At 42.5% G+C, this 27,333-nt stretch overlaps 1 protein-coding gene across 3 annotated transcripts in view; it reads left to right on the top strand.

The window, feature by feature from the left end:
* The window catches only part of chchd3a (coiled-coil-helix-coiled-coil-helix domain containing 3a), a 129,530-nt gene that overhangs the window by 41,242 nt on the left and 60,955 nt on the right, over window positions 1-27,333 (top strand). For all 3 annotated transcript variants that reach the window (XM_061959464.2, XM_061959462.1, XM_061959463.1), the window contains one exon: window positions 8,184-8,364. In XM_061959464.2, the coding sequence (XP_061815448.1) occupies window positions 8,184-8,364 (181 nt within the window). The remainder of the gene's footprint in view (window positions 1-8,183; window positions 8,365-27,333) is intronic.

The raw sequence follows: 27,333 nt of genomic DNA, 5'->3' as shown, positions 1-27,333 counted from the left end.
CTGACTGTTTGAGGCTGTGGACAGGTGTCTTTTATACAGATAACGAGTTCAAACAGGTGCCATTAATACAGGTAACGAGTGGAGGACAGAAGAGCTTCTTAAAGAAGAAGTTACAGGTCTGTGAGAGCCAGAGATCTTCCTTGTTTGAAGTGACCAAATACTTATTTTCCACCATAATTTACAAATAAATTATTTAAAATTGCTACAATGTGAATTCCTGGATTTTTTTTTCACATTCTATCTCTCACAGTTGAAGTGTACCTATGATGAAAATTACAGATCTCTGTCATCATTTTAATTGGGAGAACTTGCACAATCGGTGGCTGACTAAATACTTTTTTGCCCCACTGTATCACCTAATTTTATTGTGGCGGTCCAACTTTATCCATGATGGGCCGCCACAAATAGATGAATGTGTGGGAAACACTGGAATAAGTTTTGCCTATTAAGTGCAATAGTTTGATTGCCTCTGCTGGTGTTTGCCTCTTTAATGCTTAAACATACGAGTTATAGCTAAAAGTTTGCTTCGATTGGAATCGAGTGAGTTGTGCTGCAGAAAGTCTTGAGGCTTTATTGGTTCGGTGGAGCTTTCAAGCCATAAATGAACTGCCTTCTTTTTTTTCATGCGAGCAAAGTTAGGGCTCAGTGAGGAGTCAATTTGGATGTAACCCCTCTTACTCATTTGTTTGCAAGGAGCAGCTGCAGGGTGCAGATTTGCCTCTCTGCGAGGCATCGGAGCAGAACCACTTCCAAGAAATAAGATGAGTGCAGGACAGAACTGCTGTCGTGCTTATATCAACCTATTGCGTCCTTTTGTCATCTGTTCATCCGAACATGTTTTGTTGTTTGTGCAACGCTTATTTAATAAGTTTCACATGCTGCAGGAATAATGCCGATGTTTATGCACCACATTGCATAGTCAAAAGAGCCCTGCTGACTCTAAGCTACTGATCAGCCGTAGTCATATACTAACCATTACAGTTCACTTTTTATTGCTAGCTGCCTTTTATGTTCCTCACACTTCTAAAATGAATTAGCTCTGTGCTTCGTCCTCGCTACCATGCACTCGCTTTCACGCGGCCAGCATTCAGGTGTTTATGTGCAAGTGCATATGTGTCAGGGAGAACGCGAGGGGCCATAAAAAATTCATGGCCTGCATTCAGCGACATTATTCCGAACATCAATATTGCATAGGGCTTCTAAATGCCTTTGTTTCAGGGTGCTTTCTGCCGAACTCCTTCCTGCCAGACACATGTTGACGACTGTAAACATTCATGAGTCACAAGGCGCATAATAGGATTAATAAATTGTAGTGGGCTTCCTGACGCATCCCAAAAACTTGCATAGTAGGCTAATTAGAGACTCTGAATCAGAGGTCTCCAACCTTTTTTCATTTGACAAATTTACAAATTGAAATTGGCTGAAAGCTACTCATTTATTTACTTATTCTCGACTCAACATATATTTTCATAGCTTATTTCAACCCAACCCATGTAAATAAGCTTGTTTTGTCAGATCATTAACAAAATGTTGAACTCCACAATTCAATAATTGCATTAAAACTTAAAGGAAACCTATTACACGAAACCAACTTTTTTTTTTATACCTATTTGTACCGGTATTTGTGTATTTGGGATCTGCTTAAGTCCAGCCAATTTTAAATCAACCCATGGAAGCATTGTGGAGATACTTATAAAACAAACTTGCATTCTTTCATACTTCCTCCAAACAATCTGTTTGTTGTTACGTTTTTCCCAATTGTGACGTCAGCAGATATCTCCATATGTGGTACAGTTGAGCTTTGCGTGAGTATGCCATAATAGTCCAGCGCTGTAGTCAATAAGCTCCTTATTTTTCTCCATCCTCTTTTTGTGGGGCAGATTGGCTTGTACATGCACATGCATCCTCCGCTGTTGCCATTTCTAATACAAAGTATCATATAGTTCTAACCTATATATATCTGTCAGTAGACTCGGGATGGAAGCGCTAATAACTAAAACAGTGTTGAAGACAGCGTTGAAATAAGAAAAAATAAGAACATCCTGAAGAGACTGTCAGAAAACAGCTTGAAAACAGTTCGTAAAACATGATTTATGCAAAATTGTGACCAAATAACCACCATTACATGTTATGTAGAACACAAGGGAGTGTTTTAAATGAACAAATAAAACCTCTGGGAAAAAAAAAAAAAAAAGTGTTTTTGTTCATTTTGTGTTTCAGTATACATTTCCCGTGTATCTCACATTATGAAGTAAAAACTGGAATGCTGTGAAATGATGCTCTATATTACGCATTTTACCCACTGACACACTGCAGGTCAGACAAACACACTTGTTTACATTTGTTAAACAAAATGTTGGTTCATCTATGTATGTTACAACATTTTTAGATGTTTAATATCATGCCTTACCTCATCATATGAATCATTAAAATACATTTTAATTTGATACCTACCTTCAGTCTTCTAAAACTCTGTCTGTCTTATTTATCCCAACTCAATTACATTTTTAACATTTGGAGAATTCAGCGTATGAAATGTGTTAAATCTTTTCAGTCTTAATTGACGTGAAATATTTTCCATAATTGGTCAGTTGCTATAGCACACTAATACAGTTCAATATAACACACATATACACAGATGATTGTTTAAAGTGGCAAACAGGACATGACCCAATAATTCAAAGTCAAAAAGTTATATTTTGCAAGCTCATATTTTAAATTAAAATATTTAAATGTGATTAATTGTATTTTGTCTGTCGTTAATACCTAATCAAGCGATTCATCACAGATAATTTCCATCCATCCATTTTCTACATTAAAAAAAAAAATCTTTAATAGTGTTCCTTACAAAAATAAATTTACATGAGCACTGATAAATATATAAATAATAAATTAACTTTACTCCAGTCGAATGTTGCCATGCTGCTGTTTGAATGGGTTGAATTTGAGCTTCACTTTTTTTGTTCCACTCACTTTCACTATGTTTTAAGTCTGCATATACATTTAATACCAGAATGAAGTAAAAAAACAAAAAAAAAAAAACGATAAAACCAGTAGCTGAAGTATAAAATTACAAACAACCAGCAATAAAAGCCACAGACGCTCAGACTCGGATGTGCATTTAGAAGACAGTAATTCATTCATTAAGTGGGATCGCAAAATAACGTATACGCCACATGTATGTTCTTTTATATCAATGAAATTGAAGTAATTCCAATATTTACCTCCTGAAAACTCCAGTTGTTAACTCCTGAGATCGTGCCCTTCGAGGCCTGGTATAGAGACACGATGTTCACTTGCGAGAGTATTTTTGAATGGCGATCTACTAAGCTACGAGAATCGATTCCCAGTTGCTATCTTATAATATTCTGGAAGTTATTACTCGTTGTTTATGTAAAAGAGTCGTTCAAAAAGCTTATTTGTTCAGCCAGTAGAATATTTCTAGAACTCTCTAGCAAGGTACTTGGAAAGATGTGACGAGCTTCTGGTAACATGTCGACCCCTGCGCTAAATGTGTGAATGTAAGTGTGAATTATTTAGTGTAAATTTGTCTGCAAGTTCTTTTATTTACTGAAGACCAGTCCAGTCAGCTGGGATATGCTCTAGCTCACAGGGACATGGTTTGTAACATCTTACCTTGAACATGGACGAACAATAGCAAGTGGTCAATGGTCCCTTGTCCGTAAGATATTCCATAACATACGCCAAGCGTACGGATATTTTGGATTCAACCCTGGAGCTGCCAAAAGGCCAAAAGCCACGGAACCACAATACCATTATACGGCATGACTTACATCCATAAACCCGTCACCACACACCGCCAACCCAGTTGTTCTCTTGTAAGTGTTGCTGCTTAATTTTCAGTAGTCCTTCAACATCATTCCATTTAAACTGAAAATTTTAGTTTTTCCTTTACTAGCCTCTTCCCCACCTGGTATCAATCTTTTACAGCCAAATGAAAAATGTCTTCAATATCCCAGGGAAAGTGCAATAATGGCGAGAAAGCAATAGAGCTGAAGCAGTATGATAGCAACCAGCTAGTCATAGAAGTTATTTTTTTATGCTAGCTTTTCCTTTCTGCCATCTTATTATGTACAGTATTTTTGCATAGTGCCAAAGCCAGTTCACTGCTCTGAATCATGACCTAGAGTCTGCTTTAGTAAAGGTATTTGATTGATTTATTGATTGATTGAGACTTTTAATAGTAGATTGCACAGTGAAGTACATATTCCGTACTATTGACCACTAAATGGTAACACCCGAATAAGTTTTTCAACTTGTTTAAGTCGGGGTCCACTTAAATTGATTCATGATACAGATATATACTATCAGATATATACTATCATCATAATACAGTCATCACATAAGATAATCATCAGAGTATATACATTGAATTATTTACATTATTTACAATCCGGGATGTGGAGGGGGGGTGGGGTTAAGTTTGGTTGTTATCATCATCACTACAGTCATCAACAATTGTATCATCAGAGAAATGGACATTGAAACAGTGTAGGTCTGACTTGGTAGGATATGTACAGCAAGTAGTGGACATAGAGAGAGAGAGAGAGAGATCAGAAAGCATAAGAACAAGTATCTACATTTAATTATTTAAACACAAGATACACTTACAATTAGTGCACCAACCCAAAAAACCTCCCTCCCCTCATTCACACTCATTCACACAAAAGAGTTGTTTCTTTCTGTTATTAATATTCTGGTTCCTACATTATATATCAATATATATCAATACAGTCTGTAAGGGATACAGTCCGTAAGCACACATGATTGTGCGTGCTGCTGGTCCACTAATAGTACTAACCTTTAACAGTTAATTTTACTCATTTTCATTAATTACTAGTTTCTTTGTAACTATTTTTAATTTATTTATCTTATTTTATTTTATAATTTTTTTTAAAAAGGACCTTATCTTCACCATACCCGGTTGTCCAAATTAGGCATAATAATGTGTTAATTCCACGACTGTATATATCAGTATAGGTTGATATTGGTATCGGCTGATATCGGTATCAGTAATTAAAGAGTTGTACAATATCGGAATAACGGATATCGGCAAAAAGCCATTATCGGACATCCCAATTTACATTTGATTATTAACAATCCGGGGAGGGTGTTAGTTTAGGGTTGAAGTTACCTGGGGGTGTACTTTTAGTGCAGTTTTGAAGGAGGATAGAGATGCCCTTTCTTTTACACCTGTTGGGAGCGCAGTCCACATTGATGTGGCATAGAAAGAGAATGAGTTAAGACCTTTGTTAGATCGGAATCTGGGTTTAACGTGGTTAGTGGAGCTCCCCCTGGTGTTGTGGTTATGGCGGTCATTTATGTTAAGGAAGTAGTTTGACATGTACTTCGGTATCAGGGAGGTGTAGCGAATTTTAGTGGCCAGGCAGGGATTGTATGGAAAGGGTGGATGTAAATGGTAATTAGGAAGCGTCTTGTGGGTGTGTGTGTGTGTGTGTGCGTGTGTGCGTGCGAGTCTGAACCATATGATGGATGGAGTGTGCGGACATGTGCAGCCCAGCGGACTGTGAGTAGATGTGGCTGGGCTCCCTCCCATCTCTTTTACCAACTCCTCACTTTCCTCTTTGCTTGGTTTCTTCCAGGGCCAAACATGTCATGTTGCTGCTACTCACTTCTTCTTTTTTTTTGGTCTTGGGGTACGGGGCATGCCGGCTATCTCCTCCTGTTCTCCGCTACTCTTTGACGTTTTAGTCCGGTTGCAGGATACATGGCGAATTGGAGACATCCTCCATGACCTCTGTGTCATCTTAGGGTTAGGGTTAGGTAACAGCATGGGATCTTACGGTCATCACTTCAGCCTGTCTGTCTATTTGGATCTTTCGCTGACTATTGTACGCTTTTGTTAAAAAGTGAAGTAAAGTCAATTATATTTATATAGTGCTTTTTTTCTAGGGACTCAAAGTGCTTTAAATAGTGAAACCCAGTATCTACTAACCTGACTCTCGCCAGATCCTTGTAGTTCGCTGAGCTCCACACAAGGATCTGGGCTCGAGGGCATTGAGAACTCCTTCAAGATAGCAAAAAATAATGAACAAATCAGGATCGCCAGGCGGGATTTCATAGATGTGACGTAGCGCGGAAGCGACTGTTTGATTCAAACAACAATGGCGGCATGCAGCTGACATTGATTCTGCTATTGCAACTGTTTTGCGACATCGATCGTCTACTGACATTGCTGCGTTGTTTCAGTAAAAGTTCTCTAACTTTTCGCTCTGTCGTTATCCAATATGTCGGCTGTTCTGTTTTGGATTTCCCAGCGTCGCTCTCATCAGCATCACGAGTTGATTTCGATGGGAGTGGTTGAAGTAGCACGTCATTCAAGATAACGGACTAGTGGTTTATCCAATCACATACAATTATTTTTTTTACAAGGCCCCGCCTTCTGAAATACATCTACTATTGAGAAGTCCCAGATCCTTGTGTGGAGCTCAGCGAACTACAAGGATCTGGCGAGAGTCAGGTTAATTATCTACATCTTTAAGCTACATTTTAAACTAGTGTGGGTGGCACTGGGAGCAGGTGTGTAAAGTGTCCTGACCAAGGACACAACAGCAGTGAGTAGGATAGCGGAAGCGGAGATCGAACCTGGAACCCCCCAAGTTGCTGGCACGGCTGCTCTACCAACCAAATACTTTGTGTAACGTGCTGGACATGAGGTGGTAGGAGAGCCTGTGTAACTAATATGGTGGCCGACAGGGGAAAAACACGCAGCAACGCCACATTGTTACAAACACGAAATAGGAGAGTGACTTCATACAGTGGTACACCGGGATCCGAGTTTATTTTGGTTCTGTGATGAAGTTCGTTCTTTAAAAAATTTGTATTGCGAAACAGCATGAACCGAAAAACCATTACAGGAGCGTAGTTGCACGTTACGTGATTCAATCAAATCAACAACGCGAGAGAGATGAATGGACAAGAAAATGATAGAAAAAAACAAAAACTATGTGTAAATATCTTGACAAATAGGAGGCTTGTTGTCTTTACCGAAAGCAGAGGAGGAAGCTCCTCACACTACCTCATGCTTTCTGTAACATCAAGGGAGAAATGTCATTAGCCAACTTGAAAAATATCTCCAATATAAACACTTTAAAGCGGACCAGAGTTTTTTTTTTGTTTTTTTTTATGACATTTTACAAAGTTATTTTCTATGACACCACACAACCCGCTAACTTCTGGAAGTGTGTGTCACAATGGCCCAGCCGTTAGTGACTTTATCTTGTGATACAAGGTACACAAGTTTGAATCCCGTCTGGCACATTTTGTTATTATTTTAACAATTAATTGTGATGAAAGTTAAAATCCCTTGTTTTGCTGGGAAATTTCCCATATTTAGGAATGCAAATGTTTTCAGGTATGCGCTGTGGAGTACACCCTTAGTCTAATTTGTAATAGTTTGAATGTGTAAGACAATTCTAACTGAACTACTTTTTCCACTTAGTGAGTATTGGCATCGCTCTACTAATGTTTAAGTCTGTGCTCCCTTAGGATTCAACTTGAAGTTTATTGGATCTTCATCTGAATCCTCTGAGTCTTTTTTTTACTTGATCGTCACCACCGTTTGATTTCAGACAGAAGAGGATGTTTCAGGGTTTCAGGGACACTCCTCCTATGCTCTCTCTAATCAAGCACACTGTCGCTGCACCAGGAAACGTGTTGCTAGGTAACTGCAAGAACCCAGCGACGGGGTTCAAATAGTGGTCTCGGTGTGTGCCTCATACTGCTGTTTTCAAGACGTTAAATATTGACAAAGTATTTTGAAACCATCCATATTCATCTCCAATATTTGTTTTGTTGCCTCCTCTGTGTGTTCAGAGACTTGTAACTCATGTGTGTTGAAAATTAATTAATAAGCGAGTATAATAGCATTTATCTGTGCTTCATTAGGTCCCTAATTGCATTGGTGACCTTTTTGAATCATTTTGGGACATGTAGCAACTGTGTCGCACCGGGCTTGAGTTGTGGGTTTCAGCTGATAAACACCCATCACACTTTGACACTTTGCAGTTGGATTACAGAGGTGCTAATTAGAATACCACAAAGAAGACATTGTTTCCTATGGCCTCATCAATGTTAAAATTCTCACAAAAACGTGAACCTTGGAAAAATATTTACTGGACGATATTGTCGATGTTCCGCAGGCTTGAAGCTGAGAAAGCCCGTACATCAGCGCAAGCTCAGGCTGAGACCAGGCGTCACGTGGAGGACGAGGTGTCCAGAATTCTGTCTTCAGAACGCACTGTCGCCCAGGAGAGCCTCCAGCAGGCTGTCCTCAGGGAGAGGATCGCCACTGAGGACGAAAAGCTACGTGCTCAGCTCTTTGTAAGTACATTGTTACTTCCGCCAGGAGGTTATGTAATTGTTGCCAATGGTTTGTGTCTCTGTGTGGGGTTTGTAACAGATAAAAACATATTTTCAAATTTAGAAATCCTTTATATCTGTATGAGCCTTAACTTTCAGGAAACGTCCAGAAAGAATAAGAAACAAATCATAACATTTTGGGTCTGGTCAATATAATAATGTAGTACGTTATTCTAAGTTTACATCATGAGCTTTGACTTTTGCGTGAGTGTTTGTGGCCTGGCCTCCACCCACAGGGACAAAGGCAGTGGCTGACTGACAAGAGGCTAGACTCTGTTCTTTCATTCTACTGTAGATAACACCAAATGTTTTCATTTATTTGATAGGGACATTGCACAATACACACATTGAACTACATATAACAATAACCTAATTTTCATCTATTCAAGTTATGAGCAGATTTTGATGAAAGTTTCAGAAATAGTCGGAAATGTGATAAGGAAAATATAATTACATTTTGGAGCTGTTTCGGATCACCGTCTGGATTCAGGACATTTTTACTATTGGGATTCAGGGCTTGCTGGAGGAGTACTTTTCCAGTTGACAAGTATGCATTCACTCTAGGGATGCACTAAAATGAAAATTTTAAATCGAAACCGGAAATGAAGAGACCAAGGAACAAAACCGAAACACCAAAATAAATTATTATTACCACCATTGCGTTTATAGCTATGACTGTGTAGTGACCTAACAAAAATCAAAGCATTGTAGTTATACTTCAAATAATAAAACAATCGTAAAATTCAAAAAATATTTGTTTACCACAGGTATTCCAACAATGTGAAACAAAAATGATAATATGCGGGCCATATACTGAATGGCGCCACAGACGAAGTCGACGCGCTCAGGTCCTTTTCTGGGTGGTGGTGTTCACATAATCAGAATGGAGATTGCAATGTTTTGATTTCGGGTGATTAAACCGACATAGATAATGTCTTTGCAGAAGATCCACTTCTTGATATTCCACACTGTACGTTTTGCAGATGGATGTCTTACATTGAAGTATGTCCACGCTGCAGACATGTTGCCTCCATTCCAGACAAGCGTGTGCTTCCTGCTTATGTCATCACAACATTCGGTTTGGGCAGTGTTGTTTCGGTGCTAAAAATCTTTCGGACGAAAATTGGGTGCAACATTGATTTAACTCCATGAACTTTGCAAACTTTTTTCATGAGCGCGCTCTCGTTTTGTAAGTGAATGAATCTTTGTGCCACATTCGACAGATCATGCCTGCCTCATTGAAAAATGTCAGGGTTGTTGGTGTGTGAGCATCACTGTGAGTGAGAGTTCATTGATCCTCTGCTTGCACACACAAACACTTTACCTCCAGACTTGAGTACACACTACATCAACACATAGTCAGTTGATATCTCTGCCATGAAATTTAATATTCTCTGTGTGTGCCTTCTTACTTTCTGTCTGTGGTCTGTATTGTCCTAAATTGTTTTGTTTTTGGGACTAAACACATTTTCTGTCTTCTACAAACAAATGCTATTGATGGTATAACTCATTTCACACACTCATGGCCATAATAGGAAAAATATTACTTTTTATGAGGCAGCAAGCAGCGAGAGAGAAAGCGAGAGACTTGTGCACATTATTCTTCATTCTCACAAATAAATTCATTAAGATGTCCTGAAACACACTCGATTTGTTGCTGAGGCAGCGTTTCGCTTTCATCCGAGTAAGGCAGAACATGTTGTTATTAAGTATCTTTAAAAGCTAGTTCAATATTCAATCAAGAGCTTTGACTGTATTTCCTTGTGCTTTTAATTGAATGTGAATTGACCTGAAGCCTGTTCTTGACATTGATTGCCGCTTAAAACATTTGTCATTGGGGCACACTGCTACTGCTGGGCGTGCTATTGATTAGTTCGTCGCCCATTCTACTCATTAAGATACAGGTCACGATGAGAGCACTTCTTTGACAACAACATACATTTCCTTCTCTACATTACACACAATAAAAACCATCATGTGAACAGTTATGCCTCCCCACGCCAAGCTAAAACCATAACCTCTGCAGCCATGCTAAGGAGTTACAATTGTAGTCCAAGGCAAGAGTTCAAACGTTGCGTCGGTTTTAAATTCAGCTCATTGATTCTGCATCATAAGGCCCATCTTTACTCCACAATTTACAATAGATAAATTAGCTTTAGGTTGCGCTCATGCTGGACCGTTTAGAGTTAGTGTTCTGTTCTGTGCTCCAACATACGAAAACTGAAACAGTATATGAAAAATTTGGTACCTTTGTACACAAATGACTGTAATGTGATGGCTATTTTCATGATATTAGTGATAACCTATGGTACTCATTTCGTAATATAGATACTGTAAATCACAGGTGTCAAACTTTAGGCGAAGGGGCCAGATTTGGTACGCCACCTCTTTTATGTTGCCTGTGAAAGGCTGGAAATGATAAAGCACTTTCTGGCGAAATTCTCTTGTTTTTTTCAATTTTGACAGAAAAATTTACTGAATATACAAAACCCAAAACCAGTGAAGTTGGAACGTTGTGTAAATCGTAAATAAAAAACGAATACAATGATTTGCAAATCATTTTCAACCTATATTCAATTGAATACACTGCAAAGACAAGATACTCGAAGATATTCGAACTGGTTATTTTTTGCAAATATTAGCTCATTTGGAATTTGATGCCTGCAACATGTTTCAAAAAAGCTGGCACAAGTGGCAAAAAAGACTGAGAAAGTTGAGGAATGCTCATCAAACACTTACTGTATTTGGAAAATCCCACAGGTGAACAGGCTAATTGGGAACAGTTGGGTGCCATGATTGGGTATAAAAGCAGCTTCCATGAAGCGCTCAGTCAATCAAAAACAAGAATGGGGCGAGGGTCACCACTTTGTGAACAAATGCGTGAGAAAATTGTCGAACAGTTTAAGAACAACATTTCTCAACGAGCTTTTGCAAGGAATTTAGGGATTTTACCATCTACGGTCCGTAATATCATCAAAAGGTTCAGAGAATCTGGATAAATTCATGCATGTAAGCGGCAAGGCCGAAAACCAACATTGAATGCCCGTGACCTTCAATCCCTCAGGCGGTACTGCATCAAAAACCGACAAAAAAAAAAGTGTGTAAAGGACACACGAAAGCCATTTATCAACAACACCCAGAAACGCCGCCGGCTTCGCTGGGCCCGAGCTTATCTAAGATGGACTGATGCAAAGTGGAAAAGTGTTCTGTGGTCTGACAAGTCCACATTTCAAATTGTTTTTGGAAACTGTGGTTGTGGTGTCCTCCGGACCAAAGAGGAAAATAACCATGCGGACTGTTCTAGGCGCAAAGTTCAAAAGCCAGCGTCTGTGATGGTATGGTGGTGTATTAGTGCCCAAGACATGGGTAACTTACACATCTGTGAAGGCACCATTAATGCTGAAAGGTACATACAGGTTTTGAAGCAACATATGTTGCCATCCAAGCAACGTCTTTTCATGCTTATTTCAGCAAGACAATGCCAAGCCACATTCTGCACATGTTACAACAGTGTGGCTTGTAGTAAAAGAGTGCGGGTACTAGACTGGCCTGCCTGTAGTCCAGACCTGTCTCCCATTGAAAATGTGTGGCACATTATAAAGCGTAAAATACAACAACGGAGACCCCGGACTATTAAACAACTTCAGTGGTTAGAGTGTCCGCCCTGAGATCGGTAGGTTGTGAGTTCAAACCCCGGCCGAGTCATACCAAAGACTATAAAAATGGGACCCATTACCTCCCTGCTTGGCACTCAGCATCAAGGGTTGGAATTGGGGGTTAAATCACCAAAAATGATTCCCGGGCGCAGCCACCGCTGCTGCCCACTGCTCCCCTCACCTCCCAGGGGGTGATCAAGGGTGATGGGTTGAATGCAGAGAATAATTTCGCCACACCTAGTGTGTGTGTGACAATCATTGGTACTTAAGCTGTACATCAAGCAAGAATTGGAAAGAATTCCACCTGAAAAGCTTCAAAAATTGGTCTCCTCAGTTCCCAAACATTTACTGAGTGTTGTTAAAAGGAAAGGCGATGTAACACAGTGGTAAAAATGCCCCTGTGCCAACTTTTTTGCAATGTGTTGCTGCCATTTATTTACGATTTATACAATGTGCCAAACATGACGCCTGGCATTCATGCCAAAGGGTTTAAATCTTTGTATCATCAAACCACACAGTCTGAGAGTCTTTCAGGTGCATTTTGAAAAACTTTTTACGAAGAAATGGCTTCCGTCTGACCACTCTAACATATAGGCCTGATTGCTGGATTGCTGCAGAGATGGTTGTCCTTCTGGAAGGTTCTCCTCTCTCCACAGAGAAATGCTGTAGCTCTGACAGAGTGACGATCGAGTTCTTAGTCACCTCTATGACTAGGACCCTTCTCCTGCGATCGCTCAGTTTATACGGCCAGCCAGCTCTTGGAAGAGTCCTGGTTGTTCCAAACTTCTTCCATTTACAGATGCTGGAGGCCACTGTGTTCATTGGGAACTTTAAGGCAGCAGATTTTTCTGTACCTTCCCCCAAATTTGTGCCTCGAGACAATCCTGTCTTGGAGGTCTACAGACAATTCCTTCGACGTCATTTTTGGTTTGTGATCTGCCATGCACTGTCAAGTGTAGGACCTTGTACATAGGCAAGTGTGTGCCTTTCCAAATCATGTCCAATCAACTACATTTACCACAGGTGGACTCCAATTAAGCTGTCGGAACATCTCAAAGGTGATCAGTTGAAACAGGACGCACTTGAGCTCACATTTGACCTTCCTGGCAAAGGATGTGACTACTTATATACATCCATCCATCCATCCATCTTCTTCCGCTTATCCGAGGTCGGGTCGCGGGGGCAGCAGCCTAAGCAGGGAAGCCCAGACTTCCCTCTCCCCAGCCACTTCGTCCAGCTCTTCCTGTGGGACCCCGAGGCGTTCCCAGGCCAGCCCGGAGACATAGTCTTCCCAACGTGTCCTGGGTCTTCCCCGCGGCCTCCTACCAGTCGGACGTGCCCTAAACATTCGGGTGGCATCGGGTGGCATCCTGACCAGATGCCCGAACCACCTCATCTGGCTCCTCTCGATGTGGAGGAGCAGCGGCTTTACTTTGAGCTCCCCCCGGATGGCAGAGCTTCTCACCCTATCTCTAAGGGAGAGCCCCGCCACCCGGCGGAGGAAACTCATTTCGGCCGCTTGTACCCGTGATCTTGTCCTTTCGGTCATAACCCAAAGCTCATGACCATAGGTGAGGATGGGAACGTAGATCGACCGGTAAATTGAGAGCTTTGCCTTCCGGCTCAGCTCCTTCTTCACCACAACGGATCGATACAGCGTCCGCATTACTGAAGACGCCGCACCGATCCGCCTGTCGATCTCACGATCCACTCTTCCCTCACTCGTGAACAAGACTCCGAGGTACTTGAACTCCTCCACTTGGGGCAAGATCTCCTCCCCAACCCGGAAATGGCACTCCACCCTTTTCCGGGCGAGAACCATGGACTCGGACTTGGAGGTGCTGATTCTCATCCCAGTCGCTTCACACTCGGCTGCGAACCGATCCAGTGAGAGCTGAAGATCCTGGCCAGATGAAGCCATCAGGACCACATCATCTGCAAAAAGCAGAGACCTAATCCTGCAGCCACCAAACCAGATCCCCTCAACGCCTTGACTGCGCCTAGAAATTCTGTCCATAAAAGTTATGAACAGAATCGGTGACAAAGGGCAGCCTTGGCGGAGTCCAACCCTCACTGGAAACGTGTCCGACTTACTGCCGGCAATGCGGACCAAGCTCTGGCACTGAGCATACAGGGAGCGGACTGCCACAATCAGACAGTCCGATACCCCATACTCTCTGAGCACTCCCCACAGGACTTCCCGAGGGACACGGTCGAATGCCTTCTCCAAGTCCACAAAACACATGTAGACTGGTTGGGCAAACTCCCATGCACCCTCAAGGACCCTGCCGAGAGTATAGAGCTGGTCCACAGTTCCACGACCAGGACGAAAACCACACTGTTCCTCCTGAATCCGAGGTTCGACTATCCGGCGTAGCCTCCTCTCCAGTACACCTGAATAGACCTTACCGGGAAGGCTGAGGAGTGTGATCCCACGATAGTTAGAGCACACCCTCCAGTTCCCCTTCTTAAAGAGAGGAACCACCACCCCTGTCTGCCAATCCAGAGGTACCGCCCCCGATGTCCACGCGATGCTGCAGAGTCTTTTCAACCAAGACAGCCCCACAGCATCCAGAGCCTTAAGGAACTCCGGGCGGATCTCATCTACCCCCGGGGCCTTGCCACCGAGGAGCTTTTTAACTACCTCAGCAACCTCAGCCCCAGAAATAGAAGAGCCCACCACAGATTCCCCAGGCACTGCTTCCTCATAGGAAGACGTGTTGGTGGGATTGAGGAGGTCTTCAAAGTATTCCCTCCACCGATCCACAACATCCGCAGTCGAGGTCAGCAGAACACCATCCTCGCCATACACGGTGTTGATAGTGCACTGCTTCCCCTTCCTGAGGCGGCGGATGGTGGTCCAGAATTGCTTCGAAGCCGTCCGGAAGTCGTTTTCCATGGCTCCCCGAACTCCTCCCATGTCCGAGTTTTTGCCTCTGCGACCGCTGAAGCCGCACACCGCTTGGCTTGTCGGTACCTGTCCGCTGCCTCGGGAGTCCTATGAGCCAAAAGAACCCGATAGGACTCCTTCTTCAGCTTGACGGCATCCCTCACCGCCGGTGTCCACCAACGGGTTCTAGGATTACCGCCACGACAAGCACCAACTACCTTGCGGCCACAGCTCCAATCAGCCGCCTCGACAATAGAGGCGCGGAACATGGTCCATTCGGACTCAATGTCCAGCACCTCCCTCGTGACATGTTCAAAGTTCTTCCGGAGGTGGGAATTGAAACTCTCTCTGACAGGAGACTCTGCCAGACGTTCCCAGCAAACCCTCACAATGCGTTTGGGCCTGCCAGGTCTGTCCGGCATCCTCCCCCACCATCGCAGCCAACTCACCACCAGGTGGTGATCGGTAGAAAGCTCCGCCCCTCTCTTCACCCGAGTGTCCAAAACATGAGGCCGCAAATCCAATGACACAACTACAAAGTCGATCATGGAACTGCGGCCTAGGGTGTCCTGGTGCCAAGTGCACATATGGACACCCTTATGTTTGAACATGGTGTTCGTTATGGACAATCTGTGATGGGCACAAAAGTCCAATAACAAAACACCGCTCGGGTTCGCATCCGGGCAGCCATTCTTACCAATCACGCCTCTCCAGGTTTCACTGTCGTTGCCAACATGAGCATTGAAGTCCCCCAGTAGAACGAGGGAATCACCCGGGGGAGCACTCTCAAGTACTCCCTCGAGTGAATCCAAAAAGGGTGGGTACTCTGAGCTGCGGTTTGGCGCGTAAGCGCAAACCACAGTCAGGACCCGTTCCCCCACCCGAAAGCGGAGGGAAGCTACCCTCTCGTCCACCGGGTTGAACTCCAACGTACAGGCTCTGAGCCGGGGGGAAACAAGAATTGCCACCCCAGCCCGTCGCCTCTCACTGCCGGCAACGCCAGAGTGGAAGAGAGTCCAGCTCCTCTCGAGAGAACTGGTTCCAGAGCCCTTGCTGTGCGTCGAAGTGAGTCCGACTATATCTAGCCGGAACTTCTCCACCTCGCGCACTAGCTCAGGCTCCTTCCCCCCCAGCGAGGTGACGTTCCACGTCCCAAGAGCTAGCTTCTGTAGCCGAGGATCGGACCGCCAAGTGCCCTGCCTTCGGCCGCCGCCCAGCTCACATCGCACCCGACCTCTATGACCCCTGCTATGGGTGGTGAGCCCATTGGAGGGGGGACCCACGTTGCCTCTTCGGGCTGTGCCCGGCCGGGCCTCATGGGGACAGGCCCGGCCACCAGGCGCTCGCCATCGTGCCCCACCTCCGGGCCTGGCTCCAGAGGGAGGCCCCGGTGACCCGCGTCCGGGCGAGGGAAATCTGGGTCCTTGTTTTTTATTTTTCATGGAGGTCTTCGAGCTGCTCTTTGTCTGATCCCTCACCTAGGACCAGTTTGTCTTGGGAGACCCTACCAGGGGGCATAAAGCCCCCGGACAACATAGCTCCTAGGATCATTGGGACACGCAAACTCCTCTACCACGTTAAGGTGGCAGCTCAGAGAGGAGTACTTATATACATGTAATTGAAATTTTTTTAAATCATTTTTAGTACTGTGACAGTTTCTGGCTGTCGTGCGGGTTCCCAGGACCACCAAGGAAGGACATTGTCGAGCAGGTTTTGACTTTTCTTTATTCTTTTGATAAAGCTGCGTCTTCTTGCTTTGGTTCGCTTTTCAGCTCCACCTCGCTCTGCTCGCTTCGCTGTCTGCTTTTTAGCACCACGTCGTTGTCTCCGTCTGGCTCTCGGTCTCTTGCGCGCTGCGTCTGCTACGGACTCTTCAACTCTCTCTGCCTCGTCGTTCACGGCTGCCGATTTTTTACACAGTGCGAGGAGATTATCTGATTGTGCCCAGGTGGGCGCTCCACGCACCTGATATGATTTACGGCGTTGATCCCGGCGCGCCCCGCCTCTCTGCTTGCTCGCCGTCCACGCCTCCTCGCCGCCATCCTGGAGCGGGCTCCGGTGTGCCCTGCCTCGCTGTCGGACTGCCGTGCACATTTTCACATTATCATTATGGGGTATTGTGTGTTAAATTTTGAGGACAAAAATACATTTATTACATTTTGGACTAAGGCTGTAACATAATATGTGGAAAAAGTGAAGCGCTGTCAATACGTTCTGGATGCACTGTAACTGTAGTTTGTAAACACTTTTTCTTGCGGCTGGCTTTGGGGCAGCTTCTTTAGCTGCGCAGGTGTCTTCATAGGCTTTCCAAAACATTGTCGTAGGATAATGTAGTTTCAGGTGGCTGATGAGATGCGTTTGTTGTAAATCGCGCGCAAAATGTCTTTCTCCGCACCAATGAAGAAGACCCCCACAATCAATGCCATATTTGTTTTCAATGAGCTCAGGGGATGTTTACGACCTCCTACTAGGTAGGACAAAGGAGGTCTTGTTTTGCTCACCTTTACCCATCTACATCACAGTAATCTTGCTTGATTTGAGTGTTAAAAAAAAATAAAAATTTACAGACCCCTAAGCTAATGTTTAATGTCATTGAATTTATCGGTATGACATCATAGTTCCTCATTTTGTCCGGATAAGCAGTCCGTATTCGCAAGTAATTAATGACAGCTGCCACTTTATACAATTACTAACGATAATAATAGTAATAATATATTAGATTTACAGTGGGCATGGGTTAGTTTTTGCCTCAATCCTGTGAGAATCCTGTGTGTGACTGAAGCATTAAGGAGTGGGAGTTGGTTAATTCATCCAGGACTTGCTGCAGTGTGCTCCATCAACTACTAGGTAGCATCTGTAAGCTCATAATAATGTATCATCTCTTTTTCTTTTGTACTTATCAGGTCAGTAGTGCATTCTTCACTCACACTTTAAGTGAGAGATGAGGCAAAAACTAGCCACAGCTGCTCTGTGGTAGACTGACAGAAAAATGACTGCCAGTTTGCGCCTGTGGCCTCTCCGACCACCACCAAACATTCATTCACATTCATACAGCGCTATGTGAGTGGCACTGGGACCCAGGTGGGTGAAGTGTCTTGCCCAACCCTCAAGTTTCTGATCATCCACTCTACAATCTGAGCCTAATAGGCAATAGTATCAGAATGACTCTAAATAATGACTAAATAATCCACAAGTCAGGGAAAGTGTAGAAGTGATGGCACAAGAAAGTGAACTGAAGTACAGATTCATCCAAACGCTGCACAAATATTCTTGTGTAAGTATGCCCTTCGTTTTGCTGGAGTATCTGATAAAAAACCCCACCATATTCCCCAGACCTTCCTGCCACCACTCACTCCCCTTCCTTGACAATCCTTCCATCCAGTCAATTCATTAGTAATTGAAACGTCACAGGAGCGTGGGCAGGGTTGCATGTTGTCACTCGCTGTGGTCTTCCACGAGGAGAAGGCATGTTCAGTGTCAAGGTTCACATGTGTTCTGCCATTCATGTGGAAGACCATATAGACGGACTTTGATCAGTTGAGTTAATTGGTAGACTCGTTAGGTACAAATAAAGCTTTTATTGAATTTAGGAGGTCAATACCAGTGAAGGTTAGTAGCCAGAGAGACTGTAGTGTAATAAATAACCTCGCTCTTGATGTTCCCCTGAATCTAATCATGAATAATGATAAACACTAGCATGCACGATTAATGTACTCTCTTCTTCACAGTCTGGAGTTAATTAAATCACGGAGGGAGCTCCATCATGCCCCAACCTTTTTTGATTTTGAACGGCATAGCCCCTCGCGCAGCTAAACCAGTCCAGTGGCCAATCCATCACTGGTCACACGGTTTCACGGGCTGCAACCTTAAGGCAGTATTTTCAATCAAACCCAGGTCCATCAATCTTTTTGCGATCCAAACAATGGTCCGAGCACGTTCTACCTGGTGGCAATCCTTCGGTTATTTGCTAGTCTCTCAAAGCTGCAGGATAAGCTTTATTTTCAAAACACCCTTTTCATGGATGATGAGGAAAGCCATGTTTAATATTTGTGTGAAGGAAATGTCCAATAAATGATGTGGTGTTGACCCACTATAAGATGACCCCTATTTTCCAAGACTATATTTCGTAAAATCCAGTGATCCCTCACCACTTTGTGGTTCACTTACTACGGTCTCAGTGCCTTGCTGATTCTTCCATCCATCCATCCATTTTCTACCGCTTGTCCCTTTCGGGGTCGCGGGGGGTGCTGGAGCCTATCTCAGCTGCATTTGGGCGGAAGGCGGGGTACACTCCGGACAAGTCGCCACCTCATCACTGGGCCAACACAGATAGACAGACAACATTGTAAATAGGTATTTTATAAACATGTATTTTAACATCTATTTGATATTATCAGCCGTCTTCCACATGCAGCAATAAAGCCTTTGACCAGGTGACATACTGTCCTAGTAGCTGATTAGCTTAGCCACATTCAGCCTGTTAACTTCAACTCTGCAAACTGCAGCCTTGCTTATGTTTGCTCTGCGTGTTTTTTGGGAACATTTTTACTTATTTGAATCCCTACATTGTCATCCAAACGTTCACCCACTTGTAAGGCTTCTGGCAGAGAACCCAAGCCCCAAGGGAAGATGCTTGCCATCAGAGAACATGTGAACCTCCTCATTGATGTGCTAACAGAAGGTAGCTTAACTATGAGCTACTATCTACAAGCTGCCATTTCAAAATAAATGAATCTACACACCACATAGAGGAGGAAAATAATATAAGGACGACAGAAACGGTGTCTATTAAAACAAACTGCGTCATCAATTCTCCATAACTTTGTTCCTTACTTGGAAGAAGACACAAGTGCCACTGCCATTGTGGTCATCATTATAATACATCTTATTCTTTGTCAGTGTTTTTAAATATCATTATTTTATATGTTATAATTACTAAAGTGTTTGAGTTTGTGCTAAAGGGAAATGCACTTTTTTGGGGGAATTTTGCCTATCGTTCACCACCAATCCATCTTCTTCCGCTTATCCGGGGTCGGGTCCTGGGTGCAGCAGCCTAAGCCCAGATTTCCCTCTCCGCAGCCACTTTGTCCAGCTCTCGAGGCATTCCCAGGCCAACCGGGAGACATAGTCTTCCCAACGTGTCCTGGGTCTTCCCCGTGGCCTCCTACCAGTCAGACTAGCCTTAAACAGCTCTCTAGGGAGGCGTTCGGGTGGCATCCTGACTCGATGCCCGAACCACCTCATCTGGTTCCTCTTGATGGGAAGGAGCAGCAGCTTTACTTTGAGCTCCTTCCCGAATGACAGAGCTTCTCACCCTATCTTTAAGGAGAGCCCCGCCACCCGACAGAGGAAACTCATTACGGCCGCTTGTACCCGTGATCTTGTCCTTTCGGTCATAACACAAAGCTCATGATAACCGGTGAGGATGGGAACGTAGATCGACCGGTACATTTAGAGCTTTGCCTTCCAGCTCAGCTCCTTCTTTACCACAACGGCTCGATACAGTGTCCGCATTACTGAAGACGCCGCACCGATCCGCCTGTCAATCTCACGATCCACTCTTCCCTCACTCGTGAACAAGACTCCGAGGTACCTAAACTCCTCCACTTGGGGCAAGATCACCCTTTTCTGGGCGAGAACCATGGACTCGGACTCGGAGGTGCTGATTCTCATCACATTCGCTTCACACTCTGCTACGAACCGATCCAGTGAGAGCTAAAGATCCTGGCCAGATGAAGCCATTAGGACCACATCATCTGCAAAAATCAGAGACCTAATCCTGCAGCTACCAAACCGGATCCCTTCAACGCCCTGACTGCTTCGAGAAATTCTGTCTATAAAAGTTATGAGCTGTAAAAAACAAAAAGACAAAGTTTTTTTTTTCGCTTTCTAACATACAAAAATCGGCTCGTTCTTGGTGGCTAGCAATGCAGCTAATGGGAGCAATCAATTCTACCACTAAATCACTTTGGAAATGCATTCAAAAACCATCAACAATACTTCATTTACGTTCCCTGACCTGTATAATAACCAAACTGTAGTGACATTGTTATTGTAAGAGCGAACAATGAGGAACTCTTTTTCTAACGTACTATCACATCAGCGTGCTACGGTATTAGTCGTAGAAGCTAACTACGGCAAGAAATAAGCTAGCGGTTAATTATGGGTAAATACTCCTTTTATGTTGAAATAGCTGCATTAAAGGGACAAGCGGTAGAAAATGGATGGATGGATGGATGTTGAGATAGCTTGGCTTCAAGTTCCACATTTTGCAGCTTCGATTCACTGTCACCTCACTCTCTTGGCATCTGTCTGCTCCAACATCGCACTCTTCCTTTGTGCTGGTTTCTAGAAGCTGTCGTTCATCTTCCATGATTTCAGATTCAAAAAGATAAGATTGTGAATCTTCATTTGTCCAAAAATTGTCGTGTTCGTTGATTATTAAATCTGCCATGATTAGAACACACTCGCGTGTTTGCAATCCGGAAGGGGTTGTTGCCAGAAGTCAGATGTGCGCTGCTATGGAAACGGAAATAAATGCATCGAAGAATTAGTTCCGGCAATGATTAAAATGACCAAAATGCGGTAAATCCATATTACATATTGGTATGAACGTGTCTGTTACTACATTATATATGGACTTGCAGCATGTATATAATACGTTGATGGAAGGTTTTGAAGGCTACAACAGTGACTCCCATTAGCTGCATCTTCCAAGCATTTTTTATCATCTTTAGAATAAAAAAAAAAATCAATAAAAAGATGTATGTTCTGGTCCATCATAATGATTGTGAACGATAGGCAAAATTCCTAAAAAAGTGCAGTTTCCTTTTAAAGGTTACAAATATACAATATTTGGGGGCGGCATGGTGTAGTGGGTAGAGCGCCTGTGTCAGAAACCTGAGGGTTGCAGGTTCGCTCCCCGCCTCTTACCATCCAAATCGCTGCCGTTGTGTCCTTGGGCGGGACAATTCACCCTTGCCCCCGTTGCCGCTCACACTGGTGAATGAATGATGAATGATAGGTGGTGGTCGGAGGGGCTGTAGGCGCAAACTGGCAGCCACGCTTCTGTCAGTCTACCCCAGGGCAGCTGTGGCTACGAAAGTAGCTTACCACCACCAGGTGTGAATGAATGATGGGTTCTCATTTCTTTGTGAAGCGCTTTGAGTGTCTAGAAAAGCGCTATATTAATCTAATCCATTATTATTATTAAATATGTGGAGGAAATATATGAACCTAAAATGCATACTATATTTTTATGAATCCTAAAATAACAGAGGGTCTGGCACGATACCTAAGGGAAAACTGTAATATTAGTCAAAATCAAAACCAGAATATTTCCCATAAGAAGTCAATTATATTATTGTTATTATTATTCATATTTTATTAATATTTCACTTTAAGTTGTATCTTGGTTTTCGTTAATAATCCGTTACAAAAGCCCAAATATCTGAACATAAAACACATTTCATTAAAAAAAACTATAGTTTTTGTGCGAAATATGTGTAAATAATAAATAAAATGGATAAATTAACATTTATCATCAAAATTACATTAATTGAAGACTTGCTGGCGATTATGAGGAGCGAAGGGGTATGAATATATTCTGGCCTTTGTACTTTGCTATAAGTTCTTTCTTGAATTTAGTAAAGTTGCTTTATCAAAGTGCTGGAAGTCACAACTTTCTTTGGCCCAATGGTAAATTATTTTGCCGTCATACTCATTAGAAAAGGCTCAAAGACAGAGTCACAAACACGTGGGATTCTTTGTTTGGCTTTAGAGTAACCAAGACAGCATAAAATAACCTTAAACTTTTGATAAAAACCATGGTATTACTGTAATAACATGCCAATTTTGTCAAATTGCCAATTAAACTAATAACATCCTACTTTTCCCTGGTCAGGTGTTCCATTGTAAGCTTGGCTGTCCTCACAAATATCCCCCTCACTGTTTTTCCCTCATTGCTGCTCTATGTAAACTGTCGTCTCCACCAGCTGCACTTTTCCTTCCCCTTCATGTTTCTTGCTGTCGCATTTCAGAGACAGACGACTGGACCAGCCTGATAACATGCTGACAATTTAATTTCCTCAGTATTAAAGGAGACTTGCTGGGTTTTGAATTGCTGCCCTTTGGTGGTATTACAACAAAAAAAAAATCCTCCAGATTTTTTTTTTGTCAGATGATGGGAAAATTAGGAGTGAGGAAAAAAAGCTCCTTACGTATTATCTTTTGTAAGAGATAAAAAAAGAGGTGTCAGGGGTCCATTTTCCCTCCCACCTCTTTCTCTCCCACGCTCTCCTTATAATGCCGCTCTTGGAGAGAGTCCACCCAAACGTTTCTTACATGACGGTGCACCTGACCTCACCGTTGCCCAGGCCGTGCCAGTATTGAGGTTAGACAGGAGGCCGGTGCCTAATTGGCAGACCTTTTGCATGCCCTACTCTGTCAACTAATTGGCACTGCGAGTGGGCATCGAGGCTGTGAAACGACGGCTTACCCTTTGATTTATTGATGAATAACGGTGTCAGGACAGCTTAAATGTACTGCATCAACGTCAATGTGCGGTGATGTGACATACAACTGACACAGAATAAGTGACGGGAATTGCCATTCGGGTCGGGCAGCTTTTGAAATGTGACAATTCCAATTTTGATTCCAATTTCACGTTTCGATTCTGATTCTTTCTAATCGCCAGGGTCAAAAATGTCACTTTATTATTGAATACCTCAATAAAAAAACATTAACACATATCCTGTTTATCGTATTTTTCGGAGTATAAGTCGCACCGGAGTATAAGTCGCACCTGCCGAAAATTCATAATAAAGAAGGAAAAAAACATGTATAAATCGCACTGGAAAATCGCACTATGAAAAAAACTGCGACTTATAGTCCGAAAAATACGGTATGTTTCAGCAAAATTCAAAGCAGACTTAAGGATGCAGGCCAAACAGGATAAATTAATAGATGGATTAATGGATGGATAGTTAGATACAGTAGATACTTTGATAATCGGCTCTTGGATATCCAACACACATGGGAGATTAACAAAATATCCATATTGTTTCTTGGACTCAGTGTAAGTGTGTGCTGATTTTAAAGATAGAAAAGTGTTGTGTTCTAGTAATCTCATATATATATATATATATATATATATATATATATATATATATATATATATATATATATATATATATATATACACATACACATATATGTATATATATATATTATTAGAACCTTTATTTAACCAGATGAGAAACCCATTGAGATCAAGATCTCTTTCACAAGGGTGACCTGGCCAAGAGGTCAACAGCACATGTCACAGAGCAGTTTCAAAAAAATAATACGTTAAGACGTACATTTTAAAATACATAAGAGAACTGTAAAACAAAAAAGATTTACACCTTTTAAAAACACAGACACTGTGCAAACGTCTCTCGCTGTCTGTCCCTCAGGACAGAACGGAAGGCTCCAAATGGAAGTAGTTCTGTAAGTTTCAGTTTCGTCTGCAATGCATTCCATGCCATAGGAGCAGCAATGTCAAAAGCTCTTTTGCCAAATCCCGTCCATACATGAGGAACAGTTAAAACATACAAATTGTTAGAACGTAATGCGTAAGAGCTGCTTTTTCTTTGTAACAGAGTACACAAGTATGGAGGTATTAAACCTAAAAGAGCCTTATAAATAATAGTCAGCCAATGTGTGTATCTGCATGCACTCAATGAAGATAAGTCTGACTTCATATACAGTTGACAATGGTGGGTGAGACTACGACAGCCAGTAACAAATCTTAGTGCTGAATGAAAAACAGTGTCCGAGGACTGGAGGCATTTAGATGAAGCACTAAAATAAAGCACGTCTCCATAATCAATTACAGGCAAGATAGTTGTAAGTAATTAATAATGACTAATTAAGAGCCAATATGTTACTAATTTACATGTTAATAAGCAACTAATTAATGGTGAATATGTGTTCCCCATACTAAAGTGTTACCAATAACTTTATTAACATGTTTTTTGTCTGTAACAGAAAATATTTATAGTTCATCAGTTTGCCTGAAATTTGAAAAATAAAATATTTATCCTTGTTCAAATCATAAACAATGTTTGACCAACTTGAACCATTTAATACTGAAAATTTAAATGAAATAAACTCACACTTTAACCTACCGGTACTAAACAAAAATTAATAAAACAATTTGTGCTATTTGTTTTTATTGTTAAAATGAAAAAGAGAAGGGTCATACGCACCCTCCCTGCATTGCACCGCGATCCCCTCCAGGGGCTTCCGTCCCACTATTAGAGAAAAACTGACATAGATAGAGATAATTCATTGCTTTACTTACCTGATACTGACTGGTTGGACTTGGAGGAAGCCTGGCAGCACAGCTCATCACTCTATACTAATTATATACCAGTGATTCTCAAACTGTGGTACGCCAACATACCGGTAGTCACTTTATTAAATATTCAAACACAGTGTTACTGTTAAAACGGTGTGTATTGTTACAGCGGCCACAAATATTAGATATACTTGTTAAATAAAACCTCTGCCTCTTTTTCAATTATTGTTTAGGCCTACTATGCTGCTTGAAAGTCAAGTGTTTTCTGAGGTGGTACTGAGTGAAAAATGTTTGAGAACACACTTCTATATCATGATTGCAGACATTTTTGATTATATTGGTTTTGACCCTTGTCGCAAGTGGTGCAGTGCTGCGACCGGTCTTTTTTTCTTTTAGAAAAATAAAGCCAAACTTTTAAGGGACGCCACACGATATCCATCAAAACCTGCAATCAACATTTAAAGATGTAAACGATTCCAGGACAATCGTAGCACAAGTCCCGGTTCCTGTCAATACTCGATTACCAACCCTATTCATCATATAATATTTTCTGCCCCAAAATGATAACATCGTTTATATTAAATAATTCATTATTGGACACAACTTTTGAGACTTAAACAGGTTAGTTTTTGTTTCCTGTTCTATTATTTTCCCGCCTAGACTTGTCTTGAGTCTGCATCATGAACTCCTGATAATTAAACGCTTGATCCACATGTGTGCATTTGTGCTTCCCAACTATATTGGATCTGAATAGCATGCTTTTGTCTACACCTCCTCGTTCTTCCTTTTATGAATAGTTCACTGCCTTTTCCTGCCTCTCGCTTCTGAGAAGGAGAGTTGTATCAGCTTCAGTGGAAGTGAATGTTTCCGCAGGAGCTAATGGTGCTGGCGGGTTTTGGTTTTGATTGAAGGGTGGAAAAAAATTGACACGCAGGGAACAAAGTCAGAGTGGCGTCAAGGAGGCTGTTAAGAGCTGAAAATCTGGGTGATGTATGCACAGCAGGCGGCAGGAGAAGATAGGGAATAAATAGAGGCGCCTGAAAGAGCAGACAAAATACAGATATTGATTTACCAGGCAGTTTTGAAAACAACCTTCAATTAGGAAACAAATATGTAGAACTGCATATAAAGTGCAGCTTTTAACAAGCCTAAAAGGGGAAACAGTGACTGTACCAGAAGTTATTCTGGGCAGGAGTAGGGTGAAATAGGAGGCAGGCAGGCAGGTTAGAGGTGACCCAGGATCTGGATCTTGATAGACAGATACTAAAGTTGGACTGCCGGCCCCCTCCCAGACTCATCAGACCTCAGTGGACCACCTGCTGCAGAATGAATATGCATATGTGCAGACAAGAATACAAACATATGGAGGTAAATAAGGATCCCTAGGCCGCAGGAAGCACACGTACAAGACAGGTGAGGCACATTCAGCTGGCGGCGTCGGAGGTCCAATGTCAGAAACACATCCTGATGCTGCCAGTCTCTGGCCACGCATGTCTTCTTTGCCCATCTCCAGCATTCACTTCTCTCCCTGGGGAGAGCTCTGTGTTTTCCCAAAGCTCTGTGGCCCTCCTTCCACTTCCAGGTTTTTTAACTGTGTCCTCTGCCGTCAAAGGAAGGAATTTTCTGTCTGAGGATTGTGTTCAATATCTTGGCATGCTAGATTTCATCTGGCGTTTTCATTTGGCATGTCTGAGTCATGACACTCGCAATCGAGGGTCCCAAACTTATGGCTTAAAAAATACAGCCCAACAATCACACATTGGGAAACACGAAGAACAACATCCTTTAAGCAAGCAGAAATTAATTAGTGCTGTGCGATATGGGCTGAAATACACACATATATATATATATATATATATATATATATATATATATATATATATATATATATGTATGTATGTATGTGTGTGTGTGTGTGTGTGTGTGTGTGTGTGTGTGTGTGTGTGTGTGTGTGTGTGTGTGTGTGTGTGTGTGTGTGTGTGTGTGTGTGTGTGTGTGTGTGTGTGTGTGTGTGTATATATATATATGTGTAGGTGTATATA

This window comes from Nerophis lumbriciformis, linkage group LG05 (genome assembly GCF_033978685.3).
Source record: "Nerophis lumbriciformis linkage group LG05, RoL_Nlum_v2.1, whole genome shotgun sequence".
In the NCBI taxonomy this organism is placed as follows: domain Eukaryota; kingdom Metazoa; phylum Chordata; class Actinopteri; order Syngnathiformes; family Syngnathidae; genus Nerophis; species Nerophis lumbriciformis.
Note: the sequence above shows the minus strand (reverse complement) of the source record. Positions and strands in the feature narration are given on the sequence as shown.